The 23,066-nt window shown below is 45.6% G+C and overlaps 5 protein-coding genes across 11 annotated transcripts; 2 read left to right on the top strand and 3 right to left on the bottom strand.

Annotated features, from left to right (window-relative positions):
- Window positions 1–1,028: 1,028 nt before the first annotated feature.
- LOC103990142 (ankyrin repeat-containing protein ITN1) lies at window positions 1,029–3,160 on the bottom strand. The gene is made up of 3 exons (XM_009409192.3): window positions 2,619–3,160; window positions 2,132–2,541; window positions 1,029–2,055 (listed from the first exon to the last, which is right to left on the bottom strand). The coding sequence occupies exons 1-3, from the start codon at window positions 3,097–3,099 to the stop codon at window positions 1,222–1,224; spliced, it is 1,725 nt and encodes a 574-aa protein (XP_009407467.2). The 5' UTR covers window positions 3,100–3,160; the 3' UTR covers window positions 1,029–1,221.
- Window positions 3,161–7,340: 4,180 nt separating this feature from the next.
- Window positions 7,341–9,456, bottom strand: LOC135640503 (exocyst complex component EXO70H1-like). The gene has a single exon (XM_065154984.1). It carries the CDS (start codon window positions 9,405–9,407, stop codon window positions 7,410–7,412), a length of 1,998 nt encoding a protein of 665 aa, XP_065011056.1. The 5' UTR covers window positions 9,408–9,456; the 3' UTR covers window positions 7,341–7,409.
- A 2,127-nt stretch (window positions 9,457–11,583) lies between these two features.
- Window positions 11,584–13,826, top strand: LOC103990143 (caffeoylshikimate esterase). Its single transcript, XM_009409193.3, has 9 exons — window positions 11,584–11,757; window positions 11,882–11,914; window positions 11,989–12,082; window positions 12,157–12,189; window positions 12,278–12,424; window positions 12,497–12,627; window positions 12,813–12,950; window positions 13,051–13,149; window positions 13,403–13,826. Exons 1-9 carry the CDS (start codon window positions 11,755–11,757, stop codon window positions 13,694–13,696), a joined length of 972 nt encoding a protein of 323 aa, XP_009407468.2. The 5' UTR covers window positions 11,584–11,754; the 3' UTR covers window positions 13,697–13,826.
- Window positions 13,827–13,968: 142 nt separating this feature from the next.
- LOC135585801 (caffeoylshikimate esterase-like) lies at window positions 13,969–15,901 on the top strand. Of its 3 annotated transcripts, none has more exons than XM_018828061.2 (9): window positions 13,969–14,206; window positions 14,268–14,300; window positions 14,427–14,476; window positions 14,555–14,587; window positions 14,665–14,811; window positions 14,887–15,017; window positions 15,098–15,235; window positions 15,322–15,420; window positions 15,507–15,901. In XM_018828061.2, the coding sequence occupies exons 2-9, from the start codon at window positions 14,272–14,274 to the stop codon at window positions 15,747–15,749; spliced, it is 870 nt and encodes a 289-aa protein (XP_018683606.2). In that variant the 5' UTR covers window positions 13,969–14,206; window positions 14,268–14,271; the 3' UTR covers window positions 15,750–15,901. The 3 variants fall into 3 exon arrangements, with proteins under 3 accessions (XP_018683606.2, XP_065011217.1, XP_065011218.1); XM_065155145.1 differs by having other exon boundaries at window positions 14,383–14,476; XM_065155146.1 differs by having other exon boundaries at window positions 13,969–14,300.
- Window positions 15,902–16,224: 323 nt separating this feature from the next.
- LOC135640570 (protein SODIUM POTASSIUM ROOT DEFECTIVE 2-like) lies at window positions 16,225–22,602 on the bottom strand. 5 transcript variants are annotated; one of them, XM_065155142.1, is made up of 6 exons: window positions 21,601–22,602; window positions 21,299–21,368; window positions 21,081–21,218; window positions 16,960–19,571; window positions 16,808–16,883; window positions 16,225–16,641 (listed from the first exon to the last, which is right to left on the bottom strand). In XM_065155142.1, the coding sequence occupies exons 4-6, from the start codon at window positions 17,713–17,715 to the stop codon at window positions 16,496–16,498; spliced, it is 978 nt and encodes a 325-aa protein (XP_065011214.1). In that variant the 5' UTR covers window positions 17,716–19,571; window positions 21,081–21,218; window positions 21,299–21,368; window positions 21,601–22,602; the 3' UTR covers window positions 16,225–16,495. The 5 variants fall into 5 exon arrangements, with proteins under 5 accessions (XP_065011214.1, XP_065011216.1, XP_065011213.1 ...); XM_065155144.1 differs by having other exon boundaries at window positions 21,309–21,368; XM_065155141.1 differs by having other exon boundaries at window positions 21,081–21,308.
- Window positions 22,603–23,066: the final 464 nt, after the last annotated feature.

Genomic DNA, 23,066 nt, shown 5'->3' with positions numbered 1-23,066 from the left:
CGTATCGATGTCGTCTATTATATTTTCTTTGTCATTTACATCTCGAAGAATAACCAAGATTCTGTTGGAAAATATAATAAAGAAAAAGATGAAAACACTATGGAAACAAATAAAAAACATAAGATCAAGAATACTATAGAAAAATATATTTAGGCTTGAAACGTATATAATCATTTTCCTAAAAATGATATTTGCATCATCTTCTCAACAAGATCGTTACAAGTTTAAGCAAATAATAAAAAATTATCAGAAGAATCAAAGAATGTCTAATTCAAAATCACCTGGAGAGATTATCAAGAAAGAAAAAGAATATGAAAAAGATATGTTCATAATTTACTCTCAAATATTTATTTATAAGTATTTTCATAAAAGATTCGATCTTTCAAAAATAATTATCAAAATAACTAAAAAAAATCATCTTTTCAAATAAATCTTTTGAATTTTTTTAAAATTTGAACAATTTATAACAGATTTGGAATGGAGATCACATCAGGAAGTACGCAAGAATCCAATCCACGGCCACTCAAAGCTCGGATTCTTCCTCGCAGAGCACCGTTTCCGCCGCCTCTTCCTCTTCGCCGTCGAGAACAAAGTACTGCTGGTACGTATAAGACATGAAGATATAGAAGGCAACGCTCGCTGTCTCCTCGGCTCCCACACCAACACATCGGTACGTACTCGTAACAGGCGCTCCTATTTGGAGCGTAAACCGCGACTCCTGCCAAGTAGAGATACCCAATCACCACGATGTAGAACTCCCAGAAAAGAGCGAGCACGGCGGGGTTCTTTGAAGTCTCGTGCAGAGATACGCCGGAACGGAAATGATAGGGAGGTTTTCGATCTTCGCCATAGACGAAGAGATCGAGGCGAGAAGAAGAACGACGACGAGCAGGAGGAGGTGAAGCCGAAGAGGTGTCTGCACCTCTGCGAGGAAGGGGAAGCGGCAAGAGGAGTCTCTGACCATTCGATCAACATTAAGATTTGTGATGACAAGATGTAGGACGGTGATGGAGTTGGAATAAACAATGTAAACAAATCAAAGATTAATCTGATTAAGAATCATGTTCGTTGACTTGTCGCGAGGTTCTCAGTCAACCTTTTGGACGCACACGCTACCCGAGAACAAGAGGCAACCCGTCGGGACGAATGGGACATGAATCGAGCTCTCATGTACAGTTTCAGAATCACATGGAAGCAACCACAAACGCCTTTCACGCTTCTTTAGATGGCATAAATCGGATTGAAATCGGAATCGGAGAAGTCAGAGGTGTGATGCCAGGAAGTAGAACCGCTTCTCTTGGATGATTTCTCCTTCTTCCTGATCTTACGAATGCGCTTCGATTTCACCACGAAGTAGGTCATGGAGCCGAGGACACCCGCCATTATCACTCCCCCGATCAACGTCACCAGTATCGCCGCCCACTGCAGTCGCCGGCCCAGCACAATGTAGGTGGAGGTCAGAAAAGCCACCGTGGTGCACACCGAGGCCAACCACATCAACTTGTTGATCACCTCCACCACCCTCCTCTCCGACTTCGTCTCCCTCCTGACGAGAGTGATCTGCACCACCACCACCGCCAACGACGTAAACAGCGCTATGGCGTTGAAGATGAAGAAGACCCTGAAAGCCGTGGCATGGACGGCGACCGCGATCCCGTCGTCTTCGCTTCCACCGGGCACGGTGAATATGGCTGCGAACGCCACGGTCGCGAAGAGCACCGCCACCACCGTCACCGAGTTGGTGGCGTTATTGATGCCCTCCCTGTGTAGTTTCCGCAGCTCCTTCGCGATCCCATAAACGTTCTTGTTCGTCTTCCTGGTCTGCTCAAGCTGCGTGTGCACGTGTTTCTTGATCTCCGTCACCGTTTTCCGAAGCTCATCTCGAGGCTGGTTTAGCTCTTTTGCCCGCAGCGCACCGTAGCGAGACAAACACTCTCTGATGTACGTTGACTCTTCGGAGAGGGGCAACTCTTCCGCGATATCATACGCAGTTCTATGGTCTCTTGTCAGTGCGTCGACATGCGTGTCCGGGAGAAGCAACAGCAGATTCACTATCTGGAAAGACAAACGAAGAACGATCAGATATAAGAAAGGCTTATTCGATGCAGAAACGATCGGATGTAGGTTCTACCTCTGCACGCTTCTTTCTCGTCGCCACATGTAAGGCGGTGTTCCCGTTTTTGTCAGGCAACATAACGATGGCGGGATCAGAATCCACGAGTGCTGTGATCACATCATGGTTTGTTCCTTTGGCGGCCATGTGCAGTGCAGTCTGGCCTTTGACGTCCGTCCTTCGCGCTAGTTGTGGATCTTTATCTAGCAATGCTTTCACTGCTTCGACATGGCCGAGCCTGGCAGCAAAATGCAAAGCGTTCTTCCCGTTGCGTTTGGCCACCTCCACCATGCTAAAATTCTGAGCGAGGAGCTGCTTGATCACTTCGGTGTGGCCCCTCGCCGACGCAGATATAAGCGGCGTCACGTTTGAGGGGCCAAACGTCTTGCCGAGTGTTGGGTCATGGCCGAGAAGTAACTGCACGATGTCTGTGTGAAACGAGTCAGCAAGAGGGAAGAAGAAAAAGGAGGCCGAAGAGGCAGCGCAGAAGATGAAAGGCTTTCACCTCGATGTCCTTCTTTCACCGCCACATGGAAAGCATCGAACCCTGATCGGTTCTTCCTCGAGATGTTCTCCTTATCCGAATACTGGAGCAGCTCCGCTACCACGCTAAGGTGCCCCTTCTCGGCGGCCGTGATGAGCGCCGTCTCCCCGAACTCGTTGGTCTCGTTGACCACAGCCGACACCATCTCCGCGGTCACCGCTTCCAACTCCGTCACCTCCGAGGTCATTCCCGCGACCTGGGCAACGACGTCGCCGAGGATCCGCCTCACGGCGGGCAGATCACCGCGCCGCGCCGCGAGATGGAGCTCCGTGTCGTTGTGCCTCCCCGTCACCTGCTTCACGTACTTCTTTTTCTTCTTGTCCATCGAGCTCGACAGCACCAGCGCCGGGGCAGCGCCGGCCGGGGAAGGCTCCGCCGCCAGCACCGACCCCATTTCCAGGTCAGCGAGAAAGGAGGCGGCTCTCTCGATTTCCAGGCTCATCGCTGCTGCTCCTCGACCCCGGCAAGCTTAGACGGAAGAACCGGTGGAAGGTTTTGCGGTAAGCAAGGTTGACACTTAAAGAAGAGGCCGGGTGGCTTGATGGGGATGGGACCGCCGAGGAAGCAGGGAGGAAGGAGAGCTCGTGGAAGAAGAGGTTGGCACGGCTCGAGTTTCTATCTCGTGCTTTATGGTGGTGCCTTGAGAATGTGACGCCGCCGGGCCCACCCAAGCAGATTTGGCGACGAGGACGAAGACGACAAGCCCGCCAAAGTAGAGTGGAGACGTGCCAGTGGGGGGACTCATCTCTCATCTCCTCCTGCCTTTTTGGCGTGCGTTTGCGTTGCCTTTCGTTACTGTCGAGTCGCTGTACAAGTTGTAGTGGTACTATAAAATCAATGTTGCAGAGCAGATTCTAAGGTTAACTGTTGCTCAACTCTATGTAGCTTCCGCGAGCTTTCGTCGGTAGAAGATGTCGTCAAAAAGTTCTTCCTCGTTGTCATGAACGATCCAAGCTTTTTACTAGCAAATGCAGATCTTGAGAGCACGAATGGAGAAGAAACCATCACCTGTTTCAGGTTTCTCACATTTAACTTTCCCATTCTCGTCTCCGAAGGCGGCTGATTTGACATGTCATCTTCTTCTCCATCATAATACACTGCTATTAACACTAACACAATGGATAAAGCACCAATTCCATCTTTCTCATTTATCTTATATATATATATATATATATATATATATATATATATATATATATATATATATATATATATGGAAATGGACATCTATCTGCTCCATGAAAAGCTGGCTGTTTGCCTACCATCTTCAAACTTCTGAGAGAAGCATAAACTCTTTTTAATAATATATATAAATGGACTTTGGTACTAAATGGATACCACTACAGAACTTATTTCTGCATTGCATTTATGTTTGTAAGAAATTCAAGATGGTCAGATGTACACATTTGGAGCATAAATTTATGAACACATGAACTTTCTTTAGTTTTGATGTGATTAATTATATATTATTATATATAGTTAATTATCATTAGTATTTCAATCTTCATATTTTTAAAAATTATATTAATTTTTTTTATTTATAAAAGTAAAATATTCAACTCTATTACTCCAATAAAACCTTTTTTTCTTGAATTCTAATTTTATAAAATTATCTTTTTAATAATCTTAATATTTTACTTTCGTAAATATATAGATCTTAATATAATTTTTAAAAGTGTAATGATCGGAATGATAGAAGATTTTAACACTTAAAATGATATTTTAATCTAAAAAAACATAAAAATAAAACCGTCAAAGTATATAATGTCAAGTAAATTAAAAAAAAATATTTTATCTAAAAAAATAATTTTAAGAGGACCTATTACTATCACCTGATCCTCTCGAAAGTGTGATTGAGATGTCAATAGGTGCACATCGAGAACCTCATCTGACATTGATCATAATAGAAATCGATGTTACAACGAGAATTATGAAGTATGTTAAGCTGAGTCCAAAGAGTCAGACGAAAATTCAAATCGAGTCAAACTGGTTCACCGCCACGTCAGAGTATGTCACGTATTTTGCATACGGAGATTAATCTCGATCACAAGCAACACCAATTTGGTAATTAACATGTGGTGAACAGTAAATCTCGTTAATGACGAAGAGTTAAAGCCAAAAGATTGTGTACGTTTGATAATGATGTTCGTAGTCAAATCATGAAAAGCATTGCCTTCCAAGACAAATCAATAATCGACAGTTGGCACAGCTCTCTCTCTCTCTCACAGTCTTCGGCAGGGTTTCAGCACTGGGTGTTCGTTTCCTGGTCTCATTCCAAGAATAATCAACGTTGTCTCTTACGTAGGCTGTGACGGTGATGAAAACATATTTTAATTATCTAATGCATCAGGTCATGAAATAAACCTTGATTTAATCTAAATATATCAAATTCGATTCCATACAAAATTCTAGAAAACTAAATAGTAAGTATTAAAAAAACTTTTTTAATACTTAAGTTAGCGATATTAAAAAAATAGTAATATAAGGTTAAGGGATCATCCGAATTATCTTATTTATTCAGATAATATATCTCCCATTATCTTAATCAATGATTCATATTCGGTATTCGAAATAAAAGTAATAAACTAATTGACTCACGAGCTAACATGGTTACACCCCAAAAGTGACTCAATTGGACTTTAAACTTCAATCAAGACTCAATAATAAAACCTATGTTGTTCGACGTATCATTAGTACATCTAACACTTTGTTCGATTCTTCGGTACATTGTTATTTTATTTAGCGTATTATCCAATCGACATGTTGACTTCTCGTAACACCTGAACATCTTAGTGCAATATATAATTCTTTTGGCCTGATGCTCGAACTCATGACACAAAATCTATCTTCTGACACATCAACCAATCTATTAGGATCGGAGCGGCACTAAGAGGGGGGGGGGGGGGGGGGGGGGGGAATTAGTGCAGCGGTAAAATAACATTGGTTTAAAAACTTTCGTACGATAAAAATCAATTTCGATGAAAACTGATTTTAGAAGCTTAATAACTTAGAAGCGTATGGAAGCGTAGTGACTAAGTAGTTTGCAGTATGTAAATGACAAGAATAAAATGCAAACCAGAGAACACAGCAGTTTTAGAGTGGTTCGGTCAAAATGACCTACATCCACTTGCGAAGCCTTCTTCGAAGAGGCTCCCAACTTCCACTAGCAAATCACTTTGAAGGGGAAGGACAAATACCCCTCTTACAACCTTTTACAAGTGGTTCACACTCTTACAAATTTTCAAAGAGAAAGAGGGAGGTGAACACTCAAGCTATTGAAAATAAAACTTGCTAAAGACTTTACAAAGGCTTTTGTCTCAATCTAATACTTCTCAAAGGTTGTAATCTCAGCTGAGAATTGAGGGGTATTTATAGGCCTCAAGATGATTCAAATTTGGGCTCCAAAAATTGAATTATCTTTGGTTCCCGATGCTAGCGGTGCCACCGCCTATCAGTGGTGGTGCCACCGCCTGTCAGTGTCTGATACTGACAGTGTACTGGCGGTGCCACCGCCTAGCCAAGCGGTGCCACCGCTTACACTATTTCAGCTCACTGGTTGGGCTCCAAACTTGGCTCAAACCAGTTCGAACTAGAGCCCAATTGGCCCCTACTTGGTTTATAGGATTAACACTAATCCTAACCCTAAGTAACATGCTAACTACGAATTTAAAGATATTTTCTAAGCTATTACAAAGTCCGTAAGTCAAGACTTCTTCCGGCGAGCTTCCGACGAACTTCCGACGATCTTCCGATAAACTCTTGGAAACCATTCTACGGACTCCCGACAAGCTCCTAGACTTCACGATTTGATCTTGGCGAGTTCCAACGAGCTTCTTCAGCAAGCTCCGATCTTTCTCGGCAAGCTTCGCGAACTTCCCACGAACCTTCCGGCGAGCTTCCGAAAAACCCTTCGGCAAGCTCCCTACTCATTCTCGGCTAGTTCCGACAGCATTCCCGACGAACCTTTGGACTTCCGTCGAACTCTCGAACTCGCAACGAATCCTTCGCGCTTAACTCCGACACTTTGTTTCGCTTTATGTCTTCGTCGTTATCGTAGTTAATCCTTCACACACAAGCTAAAACTCTACTCCGATCTAGACAATTATTACAACGCGAATTGACATTCTATTGCTCGGCACGTCATTGGTTGGCGCTTCATCCGATTCTTCAACCCATCGTCCTCTCTTGCGGCTTGTTGCCCAATCGGCAGTTGACCTCCGCAACCCCGATATCCTTGGCGTAATTCCGCTCTCCTTGGCCCGATGCCCGACGTCCGAAACCTTCTGTCGTCCAATATCCTGACGTGATATCCTCCGGCGCAACGTCAATTCCTCCTGCGTCAACTATCTAATCCTGATCGAGTAGACCTGCATCACTCAAAATGCAGTTTAAATTATAAACACATATCAAGTGGTTTCATCATCAAAATACGAGATTCAACACAATCATCCGACATGATGCTCTCCGGTCCAACGTTAGATTCTGCTTTCATGATTCAAGTCCACAATCAAAGTTTTTCATGCGTTACTTATTTTAAACGCATATTAGTTTATAATTTTATAAATTGATTTCATTTTCAAAATCCTTGATTTAACATACTCATCAAGAAATCTTTTTGGTAAATGCTTTCTTGGGTTAATTGGCTTGTAATTATACAAGCATATTTAGTATCAAGGACAAAAGTTGGATTAATGATCCTCTCTTAACATTACAAGTATAAACACATCTTATTCCAAATTGTAAACGCAGTCTCTATTCCGACCGGTTCGAGCCTACGGGCGGACTGAAGCCGGTCGAACCTCTGGATGAACCGGTTCCTGAGTGTCCGGAAGAACCGGACCCCATCGAACCGCCGAAGAGCCCGTAGATTCGGTTCCTCACGTCCTCTGGCGAGAACCGCACCACCGCCGCGGAGGCGGCGCCAGAGACCCTTAGCACCGGTCGGGACCTCTTGTAGAATGCCCGGTACGCCGGAACCACCAACGCTGCCACTGCCGACATCACCTCCTCCCGCAACCCACCATCCGCCACCACCACCCACCCCGCCTGCCCCCGGCACGCCGCTTCCAGCGCCGTGTTGAACCCTCGCATCCGCTCCCACGCTTCCACTGCGGCCGTCACAGTTCCGTCCTCTGGGATCGCTGCCGCCACCTTTGCCCACGCCAGCCTTTCGTAGCTCGCTGCGTAGTGCCTCGCCTTCGCCCCGTGCCGTGCCACCCACTCGTCCCCGAGGAGGAGGCGCAGTCCGCTCTCCTTAACTTTCTGCACTATGTACTGGAGGTTGTTGGCCAGGAAAAGGTATGAGAGAGCCACCTCCCGGTAGAGCTCTGCCTTCCCGTCGAGCTTGCAAATAAGCACGAGGACGAGCCACGCGATCCGCACTGAAATCGACCCGACGGCACTGGAGGCGGGGTAGGGGGAGGAGCTCCAAGGGCTGCTCTCGAAGGATGTGGTGGTGGAGTCGGCGGAGGGGGAGGAGGGAGCGGACAGGGACGGCGTCGCCTGCAATGCCTCGTCGAAGGACTCCGGCAAGGGGCTCTGGGCCTGGAAGGGGAAATCCGCGAAAATATCGGTGAGGGGGAGCTCGTAGTCAGCGAGGAAGACGAGGTAGTCCATAACATAGCGGGTGAGGGAGTGGACGCCGCCGCCGGGGACCCGGGACCTGGAGGCGTCCTTCTGGATTGCCGCCTCGAAGTTGGCCATGGTCGACCGCGCCACCTCTGCGAGTCTGAGGAGAGAGGCGAGAGCCTGTGACCGGACGGCGGTCGTGGCCTCGAAGGAGAACATCGACTCGATCTCAGGCCAGAGCTCAGAAACGGCATCGTAGAGGTCTAGGATCCGGAACAGCTTCTCCGGCGATCTCTTCGACCGCGCTACCGTTTCCGGGAAGGCGAGAAGCGAGGCGGCGGCATCGCGGGCGACGTCGGCGAAGCAGGACTCGCGGATGGCGTCGGAACTGGCGAACACGCGGTCGCAGAGGAGGCGCTCGTCGGAGAAGATGGTTCTGAAGGCGATTGGGGCAGCGGCGAGCCAATCTCGGATCTTCGACTCGAACTCTGCCCAGTCAAGCTTTCGGACCTGCGCCTGCGTCAGGCGCTCGCAACCTAACCGGTGGATGGACTCGTCGACGGCGGATTTGCGCATCTTCTTGTACACCTGGACGCACTCCTTGCCATAGCCGGCGGAGATCATGGTATCGGCGACCGCTCGAAGGTCGCGAATGGCGACGTCCGCAGCGCTCTCTACCTCGGTGATGGAGTCAGCAGCGTACTCGACGTCGGAGGAGTCAGAGAAGGAGGCCAAACGGAGGGAGTCGAGGGGGTTGAGGAGGCGACCGTGGGCGGAGAGGAGGAGCTTGAGCTCCCGCTCGAGGCGGCAGATAGCGTCGGAGAGGAGCGAATGGGCGCGGAGGAGGGCCGCGGAGCGGACGGCGGTGGACGCGCAGGAGTCGGCGGAAGGGGAAGAGAAGAAAAGCATGGAGCGGTGGAGGTCCGACACAGCTTGCAGGAAGCGGCCGGAGTCGGCGCGGCCGCTGCCGAAGAGTGAGTCGTCCACCTCCGGGCCCCACTCTCGAATGACCTCCGCTGCGGCCGCGATGTTCTCCTCCATTAACCTGTCAGAGAAGGTGAAGCAGGAAGGGGACAGGGGCCCACCCGCTGCTCCGTATCGAGGCCCACGAAGATGAAGCGGAGGACCGACCTTTGGCGCGGAAGATGATGTGAAGAGACTCCGCATTCCCTTCCGCGGCATCGTCGAGGCGATAAAAAAGCTTCCAACAGTTCCGTCGGAGGAGGAAAGAGATCACAAGGCGGCGTGGGACGAGAGACATGGAAACAGCGGAGCTGCTTATAAAGGAGCGCAGGAGACGAAGCTGGTTAATTACGTTGTTGTATCGTCGTCGTCATCATGCGTATAACACGGATTCGACAGCCAACCAACTCATGCACATATGCTTCCTATGCTTCCTTTAATCTTTAAGACAAAATATTATTTTGGGAAAGACAAATCGACAACGTAGTGATCGAGCTTGGTGTGACAGGGTGACGAACTTGAAGTTACAGTCTTGGAAAACGCTTCCATCGATCTCTTCTTCAAAGCCACTGTTTCGTCGAGGGGGATTGGCCCCTCTCTCTCTCTCTCTCTCACTGTCGTTCGCTTGCACTTCCCACTTCACCGCGAACTCGATCGCCACGTTGCATGCATGCAGTGTATACCTCACGTTCAACGCTCGCTCATCTCCTAAACCAGCAGTAGAAGAAGATAACGTGTATGGTTGTGATTCTAACTACTACATTGCATTATTCAGCGTCTTTCGCGATCAATCAAAATCAAAAGGAAAACGTCACTGAAGAAATAGCTTCTTTGAACTTTGATATGATGGGCATATTATATATATGTGAATTCGGCCGGCTGTGGCAAACAAGGAGGAAAAAATCTTCTTCTGGGCACCAAACTCACGAGCTAGATGAATTATTTGTGGTAAGCTATCACCATCATCTCACCTTTCATCTTGGAAAAATAACGACGATTAACTCGCTCCATCGATCTGAGCAATCGATCCTGCAAATTGTGGAAGGATTCAGCGTCGCCTTACGACGGCAAAAATGGACTTTATAGTAAAGATGAAGCCACTGCTGAATCGCGTTGTTAAATGCACGACGATGAGTGTGTCTGAGCGGTTGGTCTTATCAGGCATCTGATAAGATGACAAGTTTCCGAGGCGACATAAGAGAAGATGCTGAGAAGATGAGTGAGAGCATGCTGTCGATGTACGAACCCGTACTCTTCGCAATAAACAATGATAGATTCGAGAAGGAAGAGTTCGAAGAACTCCATCAGGAGAAGATCTATTCATGCCCACCTCAGCCTCTAGTCTTATAACCCATTATTTCTGCACCTCTTCACATGGGTGTGCTGTTGTCAACGGAGAGATGGATTTTAGGCACCATTACTGATCAGCAACTTGAGAAGTCAACCAACTTCTAATTCGTCTATCCATGCCTTTTCTATTGTTTGTGTTGTTCCTTTAGGAAGTAAAGATGTCAGCCGGGGAAACATCTGCGAGAGGAAAGCGGATCCTACTCGAAGACACAGAAGATTAACAGAGTTGGCATCCTTTAGGGTCGCGCAGGTCATCGCAATCTTCTGCAAACTCTCCTCTGTTTCGGTGGAGACTGCCATTTCAACTTGAGAAGTTGACAACGATAAGAGAACATGGAGATTTAGCCGGAAGGAAGGAGAACACGTGGTGGTGAGTCATATTCTGAGAAATAATACGGTGGAAGGAAGCTTCCTCTGTGATTCGTTTACCGATGAGAAGAGGAAGCGACGGTGGTGCCCAAAACGATGTTAATCCCACTGAGACATCATTGACAGTGGCTTAAACCTGCGTGTGCCTCAACCACAAACTGGTTGATGAGATAGTCCCTATCTTAATGTTAGCTTGACAACGATGAGGATGCCAATGGGCAACAAGATGTGCAGAAATTTGCTTTGACCAAATTAGGCCGAGTTGTTCTTATTGACCGCTAAATTTTGATCGAGATCGTTGTTACTAATCTAAATCTATTGTCATTCTCATCAGACCAGACAACCCATTTAGATTGCATTTGGCCTCAATTGTCAACCATTCATTCATTATCCATATATCATGTTGCCAAATTAATTCTCAGCCCCATTCAATATAACATGAACCGGTCAAAGTCATAAAAGTCCAAAAGGCAAAGCAGCAGACGTGACCCGTTATAACGACTCCCACTGACGCAGTCGAGTCATCAATGGCGACCTCCTTCCCCTTTGCTGCGTGCAATCGATCACAGCCGCCCATTCTTGAACCGATGGTGATTCGACTATTGCGGTTCCACAACAATTCGATGCCTTAATAGACAACGTATTTATCAGCGAATCTTCCTATTTCTACCACCAATATTAGCGTCATCGATGCCGTGCTTTCCATAACGCCAATCCTTCCGCTCTATCCGACTCTCCTTATCTTCGCGTTTCCTCAATACATCGCATCCTTTCAACTCCCTGCTCTTTCACTTCTACCGAATCGTCAACCCAAAGATCCAAACCTCCTCCTTGTGAATTCTCCCCCATGGTCTGTTCTTCCCTCACAAACTTCCTCTCTCTTGATCGATCGATCTATCTGTCTATCTATCTATATACAGATCTGTCTTTGGCATTTGTTTGTCTCTTTAATCTCATCTTTTTCCTTCTTACAGGCAAACGGCGATGAGGATGTCAGATATGAAGAGGTCAGCGATCAGCAATCAGAAGCTTCTTTCTTCTTCTTTGACAGATTATTCATGTCGTTTGCACATGATTTCAGGAATCCATAGACAACCCTCGGGGAGTCAAGCTTTTTACGTGCAGGTGGCTGCCGGAAAACAAAGATCCGAAAGCCCTCATCTTCTTGTGCCATGGTACTCCCCGATCACCTCTCGCTTCTTTCTCGTTCCCGTGCATTCCTGTTACGTAAGGTTTGTGATTCTTCCAGGCTACGCCATGGAGTGCAGCATATCCATGAGAGGTAAAGCTTCATCCAAGAAACGTCATCGTGCTTTTCTTCACCCAGTTTTTATGATCGATGATGGCTTCTGAACTCCTTTCCGATCCAGACACTGCAACTCGATGTGCAAAGGCAGGCTACGCCGTTTACGGAATAGATTACGAGGGCCATGGCAAATCTTCTGGATTGCAAGGATATGTTCCGAGCTTCCAACATATCGTCAACGACTGCTCTGACTTCTTCGTCGGCGTTTGTGGTATGAACTGCAAAAGCATGCGCTCATAGTTACAGCAGCACTTCAAGTTCTAACACAATCCTCTATGCTTAGAGCGGCCGGAGAACAAGAAGAAAGCGAGGTACCTCCTTGGGGAATCCATGGGGGGAGCCACGGCCCTCCTCCTCCACAGGAAGGAACCATCCTACTGGAATGGTGCTGTTCTGGTCGCCCCCATGTGCAAGGTCTTCTCTTTTTTCCTTCCCTGTGACCTACTATTCTTTGTTTCTTCCTTTTCAAGATCACATCAAGCACGTTTCACGCTGCTGTGTGTCACTGCTGTCCTAAAACACTCTGTCTCTCTCATGTGGTGGTACCTTTTAGTTAAGATTACTCTTTGACGAAGCACTAATCAATATGTTTACTTTAGATTGCTGATGAGTTGAAGCCCCACCCGTTCGTGGTCAGCATTTTGAAGAAGCTGAGTTACATCATACCGACGTGGAAAATTGTTCCGACGCGAGACATTATTGATATCGCCATCAAAACTCCAGAGAAGAGAGAGGAGGTAGCAAAGCTTGTGCCCAAGTGCAGTGTACACGGCACCTATTTCTTCGTCTATCTTATAATACACACGAATCTTCGTTTCTTTTGTTTTGTTTTGGTAGGTTCGATCTAATCAGTACTGCTACAAGGGAAAACCGCGCTTGAAGACCGCTCATGAGCTTCTCATGGCTAGCTTGGACATTGAGCAAAACCTGCACCAGGTGATCCTTATCATTTCCTCCTTCATGCATAGTTCATCTTAGCTTTTCTTATACGTTCTCTCATCATCCACTATGTGCTCCATCTTTGGCCCACTATTCTGAAAATTGCTTGTCCGGGAAGCCGATTTCGGATAGATTAAGAGAATTTCGACTCTTGTTGCACACGAAAGTAGCTGTCTGCTAAGCATGGTGAATGATTCACTTCATTTGATCGCTAAGCTTGTTTGAGTCCAATCGAATTTGCTGCGTGCAGGTGTCGCTGCCGTTCTTGGTGGTGCATGGGGGAGACGACATTGTGACGGATCCCTCGGTCAGCAAACTGCTCTACGAGACAGCGTCAAGCGAGGACAAGACGTTCAAGCTTTACCCTGGCATGTGGCACGCGCTCACGTCCGGCGAGCCCCCGGAGAGCATCGATCTCGTCTTCTCCGACATCATCGCTTGGCTCGACCAGAGGACGACCACCCAAGACCCCGCATCTGAGATGGAGCTGAAAGCCAAGCACGACGAGGATGCACACTCCAAGACATCGCAAATCGACGGCTAAGAACTCAGCTACCTTATCCTATTCATCAGGATTGCCGCTATTGGCTCCTCTACGGAAAATAAACAAGCTGACTTTTATGTAGACTTGCATTCCCCAAAAGAAATATAAATAACTTTTATATGGCGTCAAATGATCTTTCCGTGCAGCAATTGATTCCTTACGTGTACTATGGGAGACCAAAATCTTGTAAGCTTCGAGTCTATCGCAATGGCAACTTGTTTAGGACCCGTTGAACACCTCAAGGAGAAGTTTGTCACGTAATATAATGTTTGAATTATTCCATGTTCTTCCACGGAATTGTTCTTCCAGTCTTCGAAACCTATTGCTGTGGGCAGAGATATCAGTTGTTTTATACCAAACGTAGCTGAACTCTCTACCTGTGGATTATTGTTCATCCGCCAGCGATTTCCACCGCCCCATGTTTCTTGATCTCTATATAGTTCTCTGTTATTTCTTCCCCTTTACTCATCAAATCCTTTCTTACTGAAAGCTTCCTGTTGGCTTATAATGGTGAGTTCTTTCTCACAGAATTCCTCTGTTTCCTTTGGTTACTAAGCATCCTTTCTCACAGGCGCATGCCGATGATAACGTCGAATATGAAGAGGTTAGCGTTCAGTGATCAGAAGCTTTTTCTTATCGATTCCTTGTTCTTTTTGATCTTAGTAATATCTTTAGTTCGATTCTAGGAATTTATAGAGACTCAACGTGGAGCGAGACTTTTTACATGCAGATTTGTACAGAGGAACGTAGAACCGAAAGCATTGATCTTTCTGTGCCATGGTACTCTCTTCACACAGATTCAAGTACTGGTAATCTCTTTCATGAACATCTCTTTTAATGTTCCGGGAATTTGCCCAGGCTATGGCTCGGAGTGCAGCATATCCATGAGAGGTGAAGCTTCTGCAAACATCTTGACTTACTATTCATAGTTTGGATCGGTATAAATCACTGATTCATTCTCGATTTAGACATTGCAATTCGATTAGCGAAAGCAGGTTACGCAGTTCGTGGAGTAGACTATGAAGGCCACGGCAAATCGTCCGGATTGCGAGGTTACATCTCAAGCTTCGATGATCTCGTCAGCGACTGCTCTGACTACTTCATGAGTGTATGTGGTATGAACTCGGATCATTCATTCTCAAGCGTTCCTAGTTTCAAGTTCTAATTCTACGAGCCTTCAAATTTATTAGAGAGACGGGAGAACAAGAAGAAGCCGAGGTACCTTTTTGGGTTGTCCATGGGGGGAGCAGTGGCTCTCCTCCTCCATCTGAAGGCCCCAACCTATTGGAGTGGTGCTGTTCTTGTGAGCCCCATGTGCAAGGTCCTCCATCTGGTCGTCGTCGTCGTCGTCATTCGTGTGAGATGTGAAGTTATTCTGACCCTGGATCCAAACTTCTACAGATCGATGGGAAGATGAAGCCGCATCCTTTGGTGATCAGCATCCTGAAGAAGTTGTGTAGCATCATTCCGACATGGAAGATGATTCCTGCAAAAGACATGATCGATATTGCCATAAAAGATCCTGAAAAGAGACAGGAGGTGATCCAGCATACACGTGTGATCCGCTTCTTTTGGATCTCTATCTATGCTTGCTTGTCAAGTCATTTGCTCTTCGGTTTCTGCAGGTTCGATCAAATCCGTACAACTACAGAGGAAATCTTCGTTTAGGAACCGGTCATGAGCTTCTCAAGGTTAGCTTGGCCATCGAGAGAAATCTGCACCAGGTAACCTCTGTACTGCTACGTTCAACCAGTAAGTGAGATCAACGCTCAATCTGACCTTGCCGTGTGCCTCTGTCCTCTGCTGATAGGTTACTCTGCCATTCCTGGTGATGCACGGCGGGGATGATAAGATCTTCGATCCATCATCAAGTGAATTGCTATACAAATCAGCTTCCAGCACCGATAAAACGTTTAAGGTGTACGATGGCATGTGGCATGCGTTCACGTTTGGCGAGGCCCCAGAACGCGTGGAACTCGTCTTCTCCGACATGGTGGCCTGGCTTGAACAGAGGACGATGAAAACTGTAGTTGCACAAGAAGCTTCCTGTTGATGCATGAAGAATGGCGGCGATCTTGTTGATCTTGATGACTTCCATGAGACCTCGTTCTGTGTTGTGTAGAGTTTTTCTTGTCAGTGTTGTTTCAATTGTGAACTGCAGATAATGCAGGATCTAATAATTAAAGCGTTGGTTTCTGCTTGCCATTATCTGTAGTTGACCCAAATGGCCAGAGCTGGTGGAGCTCAAAGATTCCGAGAAGGTGATCGGATTCACCACGAAACCATGGCCTCCTTCGTCGTCATCCGCTGCTGCACCTCGTCGTTGATACATAGTAGGTCAGACATTAAAGTAGAATTGCACAGAAACCCTCGCATCGAGGAAGAACAGAACACGACCGGCACGCGAATCCTGAGGTTGGAATTGCATTATGGCACCCCACCAGGCAAACGAGTACGAGTAAGCAAGAGATGCACTTCCCTAAGAGTGCAGAAATGCAGATATAATTGCATGAGAAGCACAGGAAGGATCTAAAGCTTGAGATCACAGAGTGTCCACTTGTAAAGATGCATAGTAGTGACAGTGATGAGAGAGACCGAAAACAGAACAAGAGGAAAGGCCGAGATCGGATCCATTATGACCGAAATGATGAGGAGATAACCGGATGATTTGTTTGTTTCCCAGACAATCCCAGCAGCATCCAAGACATGAGAGAAGTACTACAGCAAATGTTCTCGTCTTTTTACAGACACCCTCACATAGGTTTTTTACAGCTTCCAGAGAGCAGCAGCCAATGATCGTCACAGGGAATCCGATGCGCGTGGTGGAGATGGCCAGAATTGCGCATGCTTGACCTTGGAGATGCTGCTCAGAACTCCCACTGGTGTCACGTCTCCGATGACTGTCACCTTCTTCGTCGCGAAGTCGATGTCGAATGATGTCACCCCTGACCAAGAGCAGCAGCAGCAGCATGATCACATCTTCAACTTAACCCATCATTAAAATTCACAACAACAACAGCAACAACAACAACACAACAGTTGATGTTTGTTTTGTTTCCTTCTCTGATGAGTACAGCACAGCAGCACAGTTGAATCGTGACGGTGTCTCACCTTCCATCTTGGAGATATGCTTCCTTACCTTCCCTTCACAGCCCTTGCAGTGCAAAGACACCCGCAAGACCACCACCTACGAAGAAGACAAGCTAGATTTATGTCTGATCTCGAGCAACCGAAGCATTAAGGAAGCCGGATGAGTTGAGAACCTGGCCCTGTGTTCTGGCAGCAGCAGATGGCCTCAATCGAGCTGGTTCTTCTCTCATCAGCGCTCGTAGAGTGGGTGGCTCGAGCGACATGAGCGGAGGAAGGGGTTCCACATCCGGCAGCACATTGCTGAAGTAGGCATCACCGTAGTCGTCATCAAGCAGGTAGCGAGTGGAGCCTGGTGTACTGAGCGTATCACTGGCTCTCTCCAAGCTCTTCTTGTTCCTCTGGTTGCAGGTTTTTGGCTTTGTGGGCGTCTGTGACATGGCGTTGACACTAGCCTTAGCTCGTCGCGGATCTCTCAGATGAGGCGTGTGCCGATCGATGGTTCTGCCGGTGCTCGGCTGAACCATCGACCGCCGATCTATGCTCGTGCATATCGCTGCCGATGCGGGGGAGACGCAGGAGAAGTTGACTCCTCTCTTTTCCTTGAAGAGCAACGAAGCCATAGTACAGTCAGCACACAAACAGAGAGTGAGAGAGAGAGAGAGAGAGAGAGAGAGAGAGAGAGGGAGAGACTGTGTGTGTGTTCTTGAGTGAACTGGCTTTGATGAGCTTATATAAGCATGAACACATAAAGTGATTGAGCTTGCACTTAGAAAAAAGCCTGATCTCAATTTAGATGGAAAAACTTGATAATCAATTCTAAACTTCAATGAGGTTAAGAAGAAGAAAAAAAGGAAAAAATCCTCCATTTTTCTGCTATAATCCCCTGAAGATGTGTGTTTTTTTCCTCCTTTTATGACAATTATTTCCATGATTCCCACAAAATCTTCCACAGTTTTGTCTTCTTGAGGAAAATAAGATTAATGTTCTTACCATGAAACTACCTGTTCTTCGTTCTATAGTAAGCTTGACCTACCTACACTGGCTCATTACTGCTCTTCATTCTACCTGTACAAGGTACAACATCATTCACTCCATCACTGCTGCATCTCACGCATTCTTATCTGGTTCTGCGTTTTATTCCTGGAATCTTACACTTCCAGTAAGAAATTATTCAGAGCATAGAACTCATCTGTCTAAATTCAATTCAATGATGCTCTTTGGACCATTAAACAGACAAAACCCCAGAAGAAAACACCCCAAAATCAAGCTGGCAACATTTAACTTCTTGCTGCAATGCTGTAATAGATGAACAGTGGTTATTCTCCATGATTCACGGCCCGGTTTCACGTGAACGCTACCTTCCAGCAGAGCAAAATCCAAGGAGAAACCTAAGAACACAGATTGCGAGAGCTGCTGGTACTGCTTTTAATCACCAGCAGCAGTTGTTCTGCAGTAAATCGCGCTGGTTTCTTCTAGCACAGGGAAGAAGTGGCTGAGACAATTGCAGCAGTCTCTCTGCATTACGATTTCTCACCTATGTGGAAGAAGAACTCAGCGGCGACAAGTAAAAGAAAGCAGGCGGCCTTTCTTCTCCATTATCTCAGAGCTAACTCTGGTCCACAAACCACAGAATCGGATGCTTCTTCTTTCTCTTGCCTTTGTGCCACATTGCGACAGGCGAGGAGTCCCCATCCTTATATTCTTGTCTCGAATGATTCATCAAAGCAGGGTTGCTTCCATGCATGGAGTACGCAGCTCCTCTCCATCTGTGCTAACCATATGTAATGAAGTCAACAAGGCAACAGGTTTACTCCACTTGGAAGAAGACTGCCATAAGCTAACACCAAATTCTAATTTATGGATTTCAGTAACCTTTTTGTTTTCTGTTCTTTCTTGGAACAGATTGTTTTGATTGTGGTATAACCTTCATCATTAATCACTCTCAGGACATGAAATCTCAGAGCAGCCAGCCATACAAGCCATAAAAGAACCCCAGAAGAACTCATTCAACTTGGAGTTTTGTAACAGTTTGAAGGTGGGATGGTATTGTCTCCTTGTACAGGTTAAAGACTCCAAAATGGTGATGAATGATAGATATTTCAGGAATCCTCTGCTGATAAAAGTTCATGATAACTACATATTCCTGCACAGTGGCATCCACTCTGCACTGATAATGGAATTAGCAGGCCATACTTTATTCCTCATGAATAACAAGATTCTAATCGGTGCCAATCCAAACAAGTAGAGTTCAAACAGTTGTGTGCAATGGAAGTGTTACTGTAGAATTCCTGAAGTAGCTTCTTTAAATACAGGGTGGATGCTTAATGTAACTGTACAATAAACTTGAGGTAGCAGCATACATTGATATCACAGATTAAGAACATTAAGAGCATCGAGAGTAGACTTGAGATGCTTTTGCAGCTCCAAGATTGATGACTATAGTTTATCTAAAACTCTTTTGACAGAATTGCAGCAGCAACATCAGACAAAAATGGTGTAAACGCATCAATCAAAAGGGCTCTATGCATGTTCCAACTTTATCTCTTGCGAACAGCAGTTGTAGAGCAAAAATGATCGTCGACATAAATTGCCGCCGCCTGATATGCTGTGATGATTCAGGAAAAACACCATCTGCTTACCTCTGTAACTAATACTTCTCGAACCCACAAATTGCATAAGGAAAAGAATAAAGCCTTTTGAAGGGACAGTTACATTGACTCCATAATCTCAAGGAACTTCTTGTAGGTCAAATTTCTCGAGGATTGCTGTTGTTTCTAGCCTTGCGCTGCAATCGATTACATTTCAATCAATAAACTGCTAACATGAAAAGGATAAAGAGAATGCAAAGAACTACAAACAACAGCTTTGAAATATAAGAGCCACCAACTGGCCATACTCACTAGGGGCTGTTCAATTCCAATTGATTTTTTCATTGATTCTGGTTCAGTCTGACCAATTTGCCTAAAACAGGGGTTTCAATATCAGGTTCAGCCAATCTCAATCTCACTTTAACCACTGATCCTAGTAAACCTTGGTAAACACTCGCCTTTCTTTCTCTACATATATACACACATGTCTGTATACACAACATACATATAACAATAAACAGTAATTGATTGACAACAGCAACAGCAATTGCTAGAGGACTTGTCTGCTGACATCCTCTAATCTCATAAACTTCTTTAACTGCTTCTGCAGAGCTGACAAAATGCACTTTTAAAGTTCAAAGGAATATTCTAGCACAACATCTTAAAGCCTACAATATATCCGAAAAAAATGAACAATAACATTTGGCTAAAAAATTTCCAACCAAGTGATTAAAATAAACGTGAAACAGCAACAAGGAAAAGCTGAATTGTAACTTGACTGTAATTGGAATGTGATAAGATGGTGATTTTTTATTTGATGGATCTGCTACGTTTAGAAAGAGGTAAAAAAAATAAGTAGAATATTTCAGTTTTTATAAAAAACACTAGACATGGATGAAACTGCTACCACAAACAACTTCCAGAAACGCAAAACTGTTTATTAAGAAGGCTAGTGTTCATGAAATCATCTGAAAAAGTGGATCTCATTAGTTTATTTACTAACCACCCATACTTCGCATAGAAGCTATCTACAACTTGGGAATTCTCAAACCTAACAAAGTTGCAAATTCACCTGTTATTTCTTAATTAAAAAAAAAATCGTTCTTGGTGGGTTTAAGAAGATGTTTGTCCCTCCAAATCGATGGTTATACTCACCACACAAACTCAACCATCATTCTCAAAAATCAAATGGGTGCATTATTTCTTACATCAGTGCCAAACACTTGCATATTCTGTTTTGTGACAACGATATACTATTGCCATTTTCTGAGCTATTTTCGGTAACAGGCTGCTTGGACATTGCTCGAGGAATCATACATTACTATGAAAAATGAATTTGTCTTTCATTAAATTCATCATTTTTCTTTAACCGAACAATTTCCTAAACTAATATTTTCCTTTTTGAACTGGCAATTTCCTTTGTTTTCACATTTTCCCTCTTCTCTTATTATTTGTCGCAATAGCTTATGAATACCAATTGTGGTACTATTTATTAGTTTAACATGCATTTCTGATTCATTCCCTCGTCTCGCCAAGAGCGACCTTTTGGAACCTTGTATGATATTACAAAAAATGAAATGTAAAGCTTTAACAGACTCTGTATCGTCAGTTTGAGTTCTAATTTGGCATTCAACAAGAAGCAAATTGAATACTGCAATGTCAATGCCCAAAAATAAAGACCGCGGCTTAAAAGGAAAAACACCAACCTGCTTACCAAGCATCACATGCAAATCCATAGAGTAGTGGTTGGCACTGCTATAACTTGCTCAGCTTTGGTTGTCTCGATTGCTTCTTCCATGTGATCATCTATTGTTGCAAGGACCACAGTCTTAGGGCCTCAGATCCTGCAATGTGAGGAAGGATCTCACAATCGTCCAGGCTTTGTGAAACTCCTCTCATGAGACAGTAAAGGAAAGCTTCTAACCTGAACACACCTGAAACATCAGATAGGCTGATAGCACAAAGTAGTCACTGTGAAACTCCAATTGCCAAAACTACATGACGAAAATGAAAAAAAAATGTCATTGGTTGAGCTTTCGAAGATTACAAGGAAACAAAAGAAACAAAAGAAGAAGAAGAAGCAGAAAGAAATCAATCGCAAGATGAGAATGCTCAAGATGACAACTTTGTAAATGAACAAAAGGAACAGCCTAAATGTTAAGGTTTCGACTCCTGAAGAGAATGACATTAATTCCAGCTACGGCTTGAGTTCCAAGACTGGCAAACCTGTTCGGAAGGCGTTCGAAGGCCGAGAAGGGGGAAAGAGGCAATCTTTCTATCGTCTTCGCCCAAGAAATCATCAGCTCTTCTCTCTATCTTCAATCTCAATGGTAAGCGTTCCCTTGGTTTTCAAACTCCTTTAATCCAAGGAAAGCACAAGATCCGGCCACCCATCTGGCGTCGAGGGAAGGTAGGGCTGTTGATAGAAGCTTCTCTTCTTGAAGGGAGGTGACACACTGCGGTGATCCGACCGCCCGTTTCGCTGGCCTAAGTCAGCACATAAACCCCAAAGCCAGCGAGAGGGGAGAGGAGACGGTGCGAGACGATAAGAAATGAGGGTCGAGGAGCTCCAAACCCAGAACCGAGAAGCAGAGCCACCTACGGCGAAATCGACGTGCTCGGCGTCGTTGATCTTTCTTTGTGGCTGAAATTTCAAGTTTTAGGATTGCGCCGGCAACTCTTGCGTTCGCACCATTGAGGACTCGAGCGGGTCGGATTCGGTTTCGATCCCACGCGGCCTTCCGATACGGGCTCGACCCAACCCATCGGACGTCGAGCGGTCTATGGTCCCAAACACTCGACTTGCTTCCGGCGAGCGGTGAAGGGTTTAGGGTTTCGTTCTTGCCGGCCTAGCTCTTCCGAGCCGGCTTCTCGATGGCGGAACTGATCGCAAGGTCTCTGGGGGACGGATGCTTGGAAGGAGAGCACGCGCCCGCTCTGCGCATCGAAGACTCCTTCGCTAGCCGTCTCTGTTCCCATGTCTTCGACAACTTCGTCACCAATCTCGCGTCCCAAATTGCCCTTGGAAAGTCTCATGCACTGTTGGTGCAAGTCGTCCATATAAAAAGCAAGAAGACATTTGAGATCGTTTGGACTTTTACATGATTGCTCACTGATTAGTGGTGCTTTTGTGGCAGCGGTTTGCTGGTCGTTGCGTTGAATCGAAGCCGTCTTCCTACTTCGATTTGCTGAAACGCAAGGGAGTGGATGCATCGGTGGTGGATAAATTGTAAGTGTTCTTGGTACTCGAAGTGGAAAGGCCTGCCTTTTAATGTTGCTAGTTGGCGTGATATTGGGAACTTCGCTTCGTATCGGAATTGTAGGAAAGACTGCGTTCCGCCATTGGAGACTGCTCTAAATTCCTCTATTAAGGAAAATAACGCTTTTGTTAGAGATGTGAGGAACTGACGCTTCTTAGTTTCTTTTTCTTAGCCGCTCGGATTGTGATGAGGTCCATATATTCATACAAGAGGTCTCCTTTGTCAGGTCTTGGTGGGCAAGGCAAGAATGGATTTGCAGTCGCAATTGACCTGGTACGTTCAGAATGTTGTAACATATGCTTGACTAGACATAACTAGTGCAAATGAAGGATATAGATCTGAATGTCACCAAATTTCTTTTTGAAATAATCATTGTTCTGCGTTTTTAGTACCCGCTTCACGCGGCCGTGACATCTGATTTGGCAGGAACTA

This window comes from Musa acuminata, chromosome BXJ3-6, assembly GCF_036884655.1.
Source record: "Musa acuminata AAA Group cultivar baxijiao chromosome BXJ3-6, Cavendish_Baxijiao_AAA, whole genome shotgun sequence".
Classification (NCBI taxonomy): Eukaryota; Viridiplantae; Streptophyta; class Magnoliopsida; order Zingiberales; family Musaceae; genus Musa; species Musa acuminata.
Note: the sequence above shows the minus strand (reverse complement) of the source record. Positions and strands in the feature narration are given on the sequence as shown.